This window comes from Halichondria panicea, chromosome 4 (genome assembly GCF_963675165.1).
Source record: "Halichondria panicea chromosome 4, odHalPani1.1, whole genome shotgun sequence".
In the NCBI taxonomy this organism is placed as follows: domain Eukaryota; kingdom Metazoa; phylum Porifera; class Demospongiae; order Suberitida; family Halichondriidae; genus Halichondria; species Halichondria panicea.
The window spans coordinates 2102624-2114962 of NC_087380.1; the positions used below are offsets into that span (position 1 = coordinate 2102624).

Genomic DNA, 12339 nt, shown 5'->3' on the forward strand with positions numbered 1-12339 from the left:
ATGTATAGACAGTATGAAGAAGTTACAAAGTGTCTCTTGGCTGGTCCTTTTGACTGGAGCTGCTCAGCTCCTACTAGTGTGTGGACAAAGTTTACCTGGTATGTTTACTTTCATGACCTCTGCCAGCCAGTTTATATCAATTGCATGCATACAGGAGTGTACCTATCTCTGGGATCAACCATCATCACTAACAATACTGAGATCCTCATCACTGATATTGGAGAGGGTACTCTTCCCCTTCTCACCTGTCACACTGATCTAGTGGCCTGTTGTAGAAAATCTGATACAATAGCAATGGAAAATCCAACGGGAGATTGGCACTTTCCAAATGGAAGTCCTATTCTTGTTGGTAGTAAAGCACTGTCAGATGCATCGTTTTATATAAAGAGAAATGAACAAGTGGTGAGGCTGCATCGTAGAGAGAATATCAACCATCTGAGTCCAACTGGGACCTACTGTTGCACCATACCAACAACTAATGCAGGGGAAATAACCATCTGTGCTAAATTGGGTGAGTGAGCCAGCTAGTACTGAAAACTATTATGAGGTCTACACAATGGTCAATAGCCAGCCAAAAAGCAGTGTAATAAGGCCAGTAATCACTGTAATGTTCGGAAAATGACCGCTGATTTTGTTATCCCGCCAGCTAAGTACTATCTCGCCAAATTTCCCTTTCATATTTCAATGCAGTCTCGTGCCTGTCCCTCCCTCCCCTGACCAATGGGATGATCTCCTACTCTGATCCAACACTGGGTGCAGGAAGTGTAGCTACCTTCATTTGTGAGCCTGGATATATAATAAATAATGACAGTAGTAGGATATGTGGAGATGATGGAATGTGGAGTGAGTCCAGTCAACCAAACTGCGTTGGTGAGTGCCCTTGTCTTGTTGTATATCTGCTATGTATACGTAGCCGCAGCTGTTAAATAATGTACGGCCCCTTTGATTATTTTCTGTATATACATTGTACAGTCTCATATACCTAGCTATTTTCATTTCTGCAGCCACCCTAACGGCAATGGTCTGTCCTGAATTGATGGATCTAGTCAACGGAACTATCATGTATAACATGGAGACCATTAACAACAGATCAGTGGGCACTGTGGCCACCTACACTTGTAACCCTGGATACACTCTCAATGGAGACAACACTACGATTTGTGAGAGTGGGGGGAGTTGGAGTGAGTCAGATCAAACTTGTGAAGGTTGGTTAGCTATGCTGTATAGTTGCATATAATTATTATCATCTCAATACATCATGCTATTTTTTCCGTTATATATCCATGCAGCCATTGTATGTCCTCCTCTACTAACCATTACCAATGGCACCATATACTACTCTCCTAATGTCAGTACTCCTTACTTTGACCTGGAAACTTATGCAACCTATATTTGTGAGGCTGGATTCAATATCAATATCATTAATCAGGTACGAACGTGTATAGACGATGATGGATTGGACGCCATTGGAATGTGGAGTGGCCAGGAACCAAGCTGTGTCTGTAAGTTATCAGCGAAAGTGTATCTTGTACTGTACGAATCCGAATATGTATAGAGTATGGTCATGCATGCATGTGCATATTTACACAGTCATCACTTGTCCCTCTCTTCTCCCTGATAATTCCCACACCTCAATAATCTACCTAAGTGACAACACCACACCACCTTTCCCCTATGGAACACGAGCGAATTATACCATCGACTGCCCTGAGGGCATGGAGAGGGACGGAGGAGACGATGTGAGGACTTGTATTCGTAATGGCAGTAGTGCAGTGGGTATGTGGAATGGAACTGCTCCAACCTGTACAGGTACGTATATAGGTCAACCAACACCAATACCTTAGAATAAAGTTATATAGCCAAAAAGATCGATCACGTGTTATAATGTTGGTGCATTCGAATGGGCTCGAGGTTAATGTGCATGGTACGAGGTGAACGCTACACAGAATAAATTAACATTATCTTGGTTATAATTATAGGTGTGTTCTATAAATCAATGTTTCGGTCACTTTTCTTCAAGTTTCAACCTCATTATTATGCTTCGGTGTTTGGATGCAGTGAGGTATACAGTATATAGTGTGTTGTTTGTGTGTGTGTCTGTGTGTATGTACTGCTATATATAGCTGCTCAATGATAAATAAAGTGCAAGTAAGAGCTTTCATAGGCCTCTTTAAAATCTTTTTTTACTTGGATTTGAATTTGTAGATTTGCAAAACAATGGAGATATGGCTACTTTGAAGGCCACTGCAGTATTTTCAGACTCGTGTGTAGCAAAATCTGTTGATATAACTTACGTTGTAGCTATTCTATACTTATAGGAGTTAGCACACTAATTAGCTGCAATAGTGGGGAAAGAGCTGCAGACTTGCACTGTTTCAAGAATGCAGCAGCCATTAATAAATGTACTGGCAACCTTCTTAGCAACAATCAGGGTCAATCCATCCCCACTCTCTTGCACAATTCTTGCATGTAAGTAGCTAAAGTATTTAGCTGTGCTGCTATCATTCCACTGAGGCATCATCACCCACAGTGCTGTAATTTTATACAGCCACAGATACAATGGACTGTACTGATCTGATGGATCCTGTCAATGGAGGTATCACTTACGATATTGGCACCACTGGTAACAGACCAGTGAAAACTGTGGCCACGTACGTCTGTGATACTGGCTACATGCTCGAGGAAGATGCCAACACCACTAGAACTTGTGATAGTGCAGGGAGATGGAGTGGGTCAAAACCAGAACCATTTTGTACAGGTTAGAAACACACAAAACACCTGTGTATGTAGGAAAGGGGGTGCTGTGCTAAATGTTATTCTCTTCTGCAGCAAAACAGTGCAGAAAATTGTCTCCGCTGAAAAATGGAACGATCATGTACAATGCTAGTACTCCTTATTACCTGAATACCACAGCACTGTACAAGTGTAATGATGGGTATTTCCTGGAGGGAAAATTTCAGAGGAACTGCACTGCTGGAGAGGTGGACAATATCAATGGGTTGTGGACAGGACACGCACCAACATGTACCCGTAAGTGACTTAAATTGCTGAAATCCCCTATTATGTACATTTTCAGCTATTCAGTGTCCCTCAATTGATGCTCTCGAACCGATTACCGATGGATCCATCACATACGCTCCTGATATGGTTGCAGACTTTGATCTGGGCACTGTGGCCACTTATGCCTGTGACGCTGGATTTGTTCTGGACCTCTCCCTAGGGAGATCTGAGATGAGAATGTGTGTGGATGATGATGGACTGGATGCCATTGGAGTGTTTGATAGACAGGCTCCAAGATGTGTTCGTAAGTGTTGACATACTTAACCTTTGATAGAATTTGTTTCACAGCTATTGAGTGTCCTTTTCCGCCGGATATTGAAAATGGCATGGTGTCCTACGACTCTGATATGATTCCTAACTTTGGCCTGGGAACGAAGGCAATTTATAGCTGTAACAATAGGAATGCGTCTGACAGTGTCAAGACCTGCATGGTAGATGATAATGAAATAGATGTTGCGATGTGGAGTGGACAGAACCTTCACTGTGCTCGAAGTCACTAGTTATGTACAGCTATACATACATTGCGCTATTGGGCTATTGGTTCTGTGGTTTATGGTAATACGGCCCTTGCACTGCCCCCTGGCTCTGCCTCCCCCTTTATTTCCCACTATTATCACCTACTGTCTTCCCCTTTCTTTCCAATATCTCTGAGTATGTGTTTAATGTGGTGTAATTGCAGCCATCACTTGTACCCGTCTCCCTGATCATACCCACACTTCAATAACCTACTCTACTGACACCACACCACCTTTTCTCTTTGGAACACGAGCAATGTACACCATCAGCTGCCCTGAGGGCATGGAGAGGGACGGAGGAGATGATGTAAGTATTTGTACTGGTGATGGCAATAGTACAAGTGCAGTGGGTGTGTGGAGTGGAACTGCTCCAACCTGTACAGGTATGTATTTCCTACACTTGTACATAATTATATGGACATTGCTAAAGTTTGTTTTTGCCTACAGCTCAGAAGGTGTATCTATCTCATGGGGACACACTCTACTATGTCAACAATAGTGCCATCATCATTTCAAGCATTATGACAACAGACAACAAATCCTTGACCTGTCACACTGACTCAACCACTTGTTGTAGAGGTGATGACAATCCAGTGGAATCTAATGGTTTCGGACAGTGGCTGTTTCCTAATACAATGAAGATTGCCCGGCAGAACAGTATCACTGGTAGTGGGTTCTATTGGAGGAGAGACTACCAAGTTGTCAGACTCTTTCGTCAAGGTGATATTCAGACTCCGCTGGGAACCTACTGCTGTAGAATACCTGATGGTACTGGAGAGATGAGGACATTCTGTGCTAACATCATTGGTAAATTAAATTGTTAATGACTTAATTGATAATCCTTCTCAGCAATACGATGTGACCCGCTGATGACTCCTCCTGATAATGGAAATGTGATTTACTCAAATAAATTGGACGATGACAATTACATCTTTGGTACAGTAGCCACCTACACTTGCTCTCCTGGTTATAGTCTGAGCAGTACTCAGAGTCGAACATGTATCACTGATAATGGTGGAGGGACAATCGGGAGATTCAGTGGGAATGAACCAACCTGTGATCGTGAGTTGATTTACTGTAATATTGATATAATCCAATAATTAATTTCCATAGGTATCACGTGTTCTGCTCTTCCAAGCATCACAAATGGGTCCATTAATTACGCTAGTGGTACTACTGCACCATACGACTATGAAACAACAGCTACTTATCAGTGCAACAATGGACATGTGTTAACAAGTGGAGATATTGTGAGGACCTGTACTGGTGATGGTAGCAGTCATAGTGTTCAGTGGAATGGAACTGCCCCCTTATGTCCACGTATGTTTTAGTGTTTTGTATTTTATCACATGACACATGATGTACACACACAGCTGTGGACTGTAGACCTCCTCCGTCTATTACCAATGGATCTCCTGGGATACCAACAACCACAAAATTCACAGGGAGAGTGACCTACACCTGTGTCACTGGATATTGGATATCTCCCAGAGTCACCACAGCAACGGCTACCTGTATGGCTGACAGGACCTGGAGACCTCTGCCAACTTGTTCACGTATGTGAATATCTACCCAACTTGTGCATTGACGTAATTATTGTTCTCACCCACTCAGTTGTTGACTGTGGCTCTCCTCCCACTGTTCCCAATGCATCTCCAGAAACCTACCAAGGGACAGTGACCTACACCTGTGACACTGGGTATGAAGTCTTCAATGGAATCACCGCAGCAACGGCTACCTGTCAGGATAACGGAAACTGGAGATCTCTACCAACTTGTACAAGTATGGTTCAGGGATTTTTTTAACTTCAGAATTGTACATCATAATTATGTACATGCAGTTGTGAACTGTGGTGATCCTCCCACTATTCCCAATGGATCTCCTGGGACACCAACCAGCACAACATTTGGAGGGACAGTGTCTTACACATGTAATAGCAATAGATATCACATGTCAGATCCAGCCACTGTGACTTGCGAGGTTAGTAGGAGTTGGAGCACAAGACCAACTTGCTCAGGTTTGTGAAACATAATTATAATAGTGACATGCATGATTGTTAATAGCCATCTGCAATGACCATCAAATTGAAAACGGTGACATCGACTATGATCCTAATACCACACCGAGAACAGAGGGAGCCATTGCCTTGTACTCATGTGTGTCTGGTTACCAGCTGTCTGGTGTGATATTTAGGACCTGTGTGGACGCTCGTAGTGGAACGGGTGGTGTGTGGACTGGATCAATACCAAGCTGTAAAGGTATGAAAACAAAGAAATCTCTATTCCCTATTGTATGTACATTTCCAATGTTGCAGCAATCTGTGTTAGTCTCACCCTCACCCATGGAGTGATCAGTTACAGTCCATCTACTACTCCCAGACTGGAGGATACTGTGTCTACACACAGCTGTGGTGAGGGATACGGACTGTTTCCTAGCGTGACAACGAGAACATGTCAGCCTGACAGGACATGGAGTGGAGAGGACATCACTTGCCAACGTAAACATTGGGTACCGTATAGCGGGTATATTTCGAGGGTATAGATGTTCATGGTTTTCTCTGATCAAGCATGTACCGCGAACGTTTATACCCACGAATTTAATATCGCATGCATGCATGATGCAGAAAGGCTGCTATTCCGCGAAATTTTAATCTGCAAAAACCTTTCTAACGGTCAATCCGTGAAAGTTTATACCCTCGAAATACGGTTTATCATAGATACTACACTAATTTGTGTATTGTCCACAGGTATCATGTGCTCTGCTCTCCCTAATGTTACGAATGGGACGATTGATTACCCTAGTGGTACTACTGCATCATATGACTATGAAACAATAGTTAGATATCAATGCAACCTTGGACATGTGTTAACAAATGGAAACAGAGCGAGGACCTGTTCTGGTGATGGTAGCAGTCCTAGTGGTCAATGGGATGGTACTGCTCCTCAATGTCCACGTATGTTTATATTGTATTGGTCGTGTCACATGACAATGTACACACACAGCTGTGGATTGTGGGACTCCTCCGTCTATTACCAATGGATCTCCTGGGATACCAACAACCACAACATTCACAGGGACAGTGACCTACAGCTGTAATGATGGCTATGCACTCTTTGGGATTGCTACAAGTACTTGTCAGGCAAATAATTCCTGGAGCAGACCACCAGAATGCAGAGGTACATGTGCACATTCAGTGTTTGTACATATTACATGATATACACTAATGCATGATTAGATGTACACTAAGTAGAGTAAACAACCGATTATCGAACACGTGCTATCTTCGAACGCTTGTTCTCGAGGACAGCAGCTCAGAGTACTAAGCTGATAGTACCTAGGTATAGACAAGGTAAGGCTCTATTCAAGTCCAAACTCACGGCCAACAAAAAGCTTCTTCGGCGGAGTGACAGGGCCAAATCTCAACTATTGGAACAAATTTAGTTTGAACATAGCCACAATTCTTTGAACTCTCTCTCTCTCGTATCGACAGAAGGCTCTAAGCTAGCTACAATGCATGACTGTAATCTATAATAATAATGGTGGCCTCTTGAAAAAGTCCAGTATTCCCATCAAAATCCGAACGATTAATACCTTTTTATTCAAAATTTCCATTTTTTCCTAAAGTTGCAGTCTTACGTCATGGCTACACCGGAGATTATAATCGTTCGGATTTTAATGGCAATACTGGCTTTTTCAAGAGGCCACCATTGTCTAACGGTTTGGAGTCAGACCTTGAAACCAGAGCTGTACATAGTTTACTAGTTGTAGATTACGGTCATGCATTGTAGCTAGCTGCTTAGAGCCTTCTGTCGATACGAGAGAGAGAGAGTTCGAAGAATCGTGGCTATGTTCGAACTAAATCTGTTCCAATAGTTGAGTATTGGCCCTGTCACTCCGCCGAAGAAGCTTTTTGTTGGCCATGAGTTTGGACTTGAATAGAGCCTTACCTTGTCTATACCTAGGTACTATCAGCTTAGTACTCTGAGCCGCTGTCCTCGAGAACAAGCGTTCAAAAATAGCACATGTTCGATAATCGGTTGTTTACTCTAAACATAATTATAGTTAGTTGTATTGACTGTGAGCCCCTATATTACAATCAACTGATTATATTTATTGCAGCCAATGTAACTGCACTGGCCTGTACTGATCTGATGGATCTAGTCAATGGAGGTATCACTTATGATATGGAGACCATTAACAATAGACCAGTGGACACTGTGGCCACCTACACCTGTAACGTAAGCTACACTCTCATTGGAGGCAGTACCAGGACTTGTGGGAGTGATAGAGTGTGGAGTGGGTCAGATCCAGTGTGTGAAGGTTGGTGGCCTAGTTGTAGTACCATAGGCACGCGTTATTAAGCGGCGGCGCCTATAATCCGGGCCAAAGAAGGATATAAGCGCTTAAATTGAAGAGCGCCTAGAACAGGATAGGGATTGGAAACTACCCGGCCTCACTGTGTAAACAGTTGAAACACTCCGTGTTGTGATTTAGCGATCACAAATATTTTCGTGTGTTGATCTTTCTGTGGTTGTATTTTAACTGTTTTTATAGCTCTCCTATCCACTAGCGATCACTCAGGGGCTGGGAGCCTCAGGTACTCTAGGTTTACACCACTGAGTCTGTTTTCTTTACTCTGTTTTCAATTTTTGTTGAACCACTGCACTCTACGTCACTTTTTCTCTTTCCCTGCTGTGAAGCCAAAACAGCAAAGGACGTTGCTTGATATCTAAGTATTACATAGAATGGCTTCTTCATGCTATAGATAAGCTGTACTGTTCATAAACGTTTTCAGTATAATATTATATATAGTCCTTCAAACAGTTTTAAACACATCACGGACCTTAATTGACCTCCCACAACTTCATATTAGATCCCACTTGAATATTTTTGCTTATTGTTGCCAAGTGCTCTATTTCTAATAGAGCACTTGGCAATAGCGTGCTCTATTAAATGCTTCAGGCTATGTACATTGTATTGTCATTTACAAGGAGAGATGCACATGTAATAACATGATTGTAGCTAGATGCTAGCACAGTTTGTAGAATGGCTCTATAGTTTTTTCTTTTGGCTTTGTTCGAGAATAGTAGGAGCCGCTCGTTTCTTGGGCAGTATGCTGTGCTTGTTTACTGCAAGGCTGCATGGGGGAGGGAGCTGGATGTAGGGAAGTGCTGGAATTCTAGCTTTGTTTCTTCCTTTCGTTTGTTTGAGAGTAGTATAGGAGATGCTCATTTGCTGGGCTTATTGCTGCTTAGGTTTCTTCCTTTCGCTTTGTTCGAGCCTATGGCATACTACCAAAAAAGTATGCTAGGCTTGTTTCCTGAAAAAGCGGGGAGGAGTTGGACAGTTCCATTTTGTGGGTGGAGTTAAGACTATAATTTTGTCCATTAAACTGAGGTATGATGAATAGAGACACAGATTTAGTAGAGCCACTGAGATGCCAACTTTTCAGATATTAATTTTCAAAAGAAATGATGCAGTTGCTAGGTTGACTGTTTATATAGGTTGACTATTGCTTAAGCTAGTGCATTTCTAGTAGCCAATAGGTTTTGGGATCTAAATGGGTTAGATAATGTGCATTCGGTAATTACATAGGGGCTATTCCTTTGTATAGCTAGTAGCTGCATGAGTGGCTTAGTCGACCATTTAGAGTTAAATTCTCTTTACTTTTTAGCATAGTCAACATTGCACAGTTCAATTTCTATGTACAGCACATTGTATGGCAGTCAAGAGTTAGACAGGTACACGAGCATGCTGACAAATAGTTTTAGCCACACCCTATAGCTAACGCGGAGTGTTTCACGTGCACATTTTGTTTCTAATCCCTGTTACTGTTTTATTTATGGCCTAAGAGATTGGAGCTGGACCTATGCTTATAACGGTGAGTGCCGCTTATATCAACAAATAGCGCCTAATAACGTTTGCCTACGGTATGCACAGTACGTTACAATCATGGTACTACTGTGTTGAGCAATATTAACAGGTCGTTTTCTCCTACAGCCGTTGTGTGTCCTTCTCTACTGACCATTACCAATGGCACCATCTCCTACTCTCCTGATGTCACCCCTGACTATGACCTGGGAACTGAGGCAACCTACACTTGTGAGGCTGGATTTTATCTTGAGGGTAATGAGGTACGAGTGTGTATGGATGATGATGGAATGGACACTATTGGAGTGTGGAGTGGTCAGGAGCCAAGCTGTGTCAGTAAGCTATCCGCTTCTGTAACATGTGTGGTAATTATAATTATTAACATATATCCACTTTGTACAGCCATTGAGTGTCCTTCTTTACCGGATATTACAAATGGTATGGTATCCTACAAATCTGACAATTCGGATAACTTAGCCCTGAGAACTGTGGCCACCTACAGCTGTACCGCTGGGTTCTTCCTGGATGTGTCTGAAGGAGATGAAGTTAGGACCTGTTTAGACGATGATGGAATGGACACCATTGGAATGTGGAGTGGTCAGGAGCCAAGCTGTGTCTGTAAGATATCAGCCTAATTAAGCAACTGCATTGTGTGTTTGGAAATTTCCACTATTGTATCTAGTACTGTCCCTATCTCCCTGATCATGGAGTGAGGTAATTTGCAAAATGCCAGTCAAGTGATTCATGAGCTATTTCTTGTTTCCCCAGTCGTCCCTCCTCCTATACGCTCAGTGTTGTTCCAACTCAGGCTCACCAACATTAATAACTGTCCTGACTGGGTGGTGAGTTCAATCATGCAGGAGCAGATGAGGGGATGGAGCGTCTTACTACGCAGATTCTGTATCATCTAGCTATGTACAAATTATGTCATATAATTATGTCAAACCGCTAAGTGCTGCTATAACATTACACTATTATTAGATCAAAACGCGTTATCAGCCGCACTTAGCACATTACAAATAATTAAAGAGTGCGGTTATAAGACGATAGTGAATCCGCAATAAGATCCCCTCATCTGCTATTGCTATTATATTTAACAATTAACGTTATCTGTAAATTTATAATTATTTCTCTCTCTACAGGACCAGGATGGGAGGATAGAAGCTGTGATGAGTGCGTTTGCTATCGAGGTGAAGAGCCACTGTGGGTGTGGTTTCTCAAGCATGGTCATGACTGCCCCTCTCTTCCGCTGCTTCCCTGGGTCGGACAGAGCTGTCACATTCCAAGCTTTTCTATCCGATTCCAGGCTCCTCACTCCTATACAGGACTGGATACAAACCAATGGATTCATTCCCATTCAGAATGTACTGATTGAGGTGGACAAGTCTTGTCCGGTGCAGATATCGAGCCTTGCAGACACAGAGTGCACCAATCAGCCTACAGCTGCAGGGAGCAGTGACATAGCCGCTGTGGTTGGTGGAGTGGTGGGAGGAGTTGTCATTGTTCTTATCATTGTAGTTGGCATTGTTGTGATAGTGATTGCTTATTTTGTGTTCAAAAACAAGAGAGAGAAGCTAACCGTCAACAAAACAGCTAAGTGAGTCAATAGTTGTATTACAAAGATTATGTGATTTTGCAATTTACTATACCTCCCTCTCCCTCCAGACCTGACCTACCACCAGTGTCACTAAAGGGTGTGGTCAATACTAGTGAAATACAACCATACGAGATGATGGAAATGGGTCACGAATACGAGGAAGTGTCGAAGTTCCAACAAGTCGTCGGTGGAGAGTACGAGATCATTGGAGCACCCTCACAGACAACTGGCTCCGAGAGCAAGGCTGCTATAAAGACCGAGTCATCACCACCCACTCCACCCACACCACAACCCTCACAAGTGACTAAGGCTGCCGGAAATGATATTGAGTTTACAGAGTGTGTTGCTTACAGCACGACCACCCACAGTCCCCCCCCACAGCCTACAGGCTTATGAACTATAACATGAAACTGCAAACTGATAGTAATACTGTTGACTGCTCTATAGCAATTGTTAATGATACGTTTATTTGCTTGTATTTGCATGCATGGGCCTTTCTTGGCTATTAAACTTTTATGTTCAAAGGTCTTTGGTCTGCATATAATTATTTGCATTTACACGTTCTTGCATGGGTAATGTCATCACCAGTCCTTCGTGAATATGAACACATTGTCTAGTAGCCATTCCCACCGCTGTGTGTATACCGACACATTGGTATCATGAGACGATAGTTTTGACATTCAGTTGTGTGCTTAGAAGGAGTGGTGTGTGCTTGCTTTCAATATGATATAGAGTGCTTCAGTGTTTATTATGAGTATTGCTTGTTGTCTTGTCCTGAGGCAATGATTGTCACTTCTTAATAGCTTAGGGCTGTGATAGTTTAGGAACTCCAGCAAATGGTGCATGTTGCCTTTGCTCCAATATCAATCTGTGTTTGATAGCTGATACTATAGCATGTAGATCTATAGTGTCATGCATCTCATTTTAAACTATACTTCTATAGTGCAATCACTGAAGTCATGATTATAATAATGAACACCCCTCCCTTCAGAGATGGTTCTCGAGACATGCTCACTGGTGACCTTCCTGGTTTGACCTAAGGAGGAGTACTCAACCATGCCTTTTTTCACACACACACCATTGTAAAAGTAGAGTAGTTTATAGCTGCCGTGTCGTGTCTATATAGAGAGGCCATTAGCCACATGAGAATTAATTCCATTACAAGGATCGACAGTAGAATATAGAGCCCATGCAGTTATATATGCTAGATCTATATTCTCCTTAACCACTTGATGCCCTTTTCTTGTTTTGTACATTGTATATGGTTTACATGCAAAGCCAAATGAATTATGCATT

The 12339-nt window shown here is 42.5% G+C and overlaps 1 protein-coding gene across 1 annotated transcript; it reads left to right on the forward strand.

Moving 5' to 3' along the window:
* The first annotated feature begins 399 nt into the window (after positions 1-399).
* On the forward strand, positions 400-11557 carry LOC135335063 (sushi, von Willebrand factor type A, EGF and pentraxin domain-containing protein 1-like). The gene is made up of 25 exons (XM_064530465.1): positions 400-511; positions 691-870; positions 1005-1205; positions 1290-1502; positions 1591-1809; positions 2549-2758; positions 2830-3030; positions 3077-3304; positions 3740-3958; positions 4023-4382; positions 4425-4637; positions 4689-4895; positions 4949-5131; positions 5190-5357; positions 5416-5592; positions 5639-5833; positions 5890-6072; positions 6322-6528; positions 6578-6751; positions 7695-7895; positions 9576-9782; positions 9849-10064; positions 10215-10288; positions 10589-11043; positions 11112-11557. The coding sequence occupies exons 2-25, from the start codon at positions 726-728 to the stop codon at positions 11437-11439; spliced, it is 5184 nt and encodes a 1727-aa protein (XP_064386535.1). The 5' UTR covers positions 400-511; positions 691-725; the 3' UTR covers positions 11440-11557.
* Positions 11558-12339: the final 782 nt, after the last annotated feature.

Excerpts from the sequence above, each read along its gene's own strand:
- LOC135335063 (XM_064530465.1), top strand. The coding sequence starts at position 726 with ATGATCTCCTACTCTGATCCAACACTGGGTGCAGGAAGTGTAGCTACC. Across the intron at positions 4,638-4,688 it reads GAATGAACCAACCTGTGATC|GTATCACGTGTTCTGCTCTT; the intron begins GTGAGTTGATTT and ends TAATTTCCATAG. Across the intron at positions 6,529-6,577 it reads TACTGCTCCTCAATGTCCAC|CTGTGGATTGTGGGACTCCT; the intron begins GTATGTTTATAT and ends GTACACACACAG.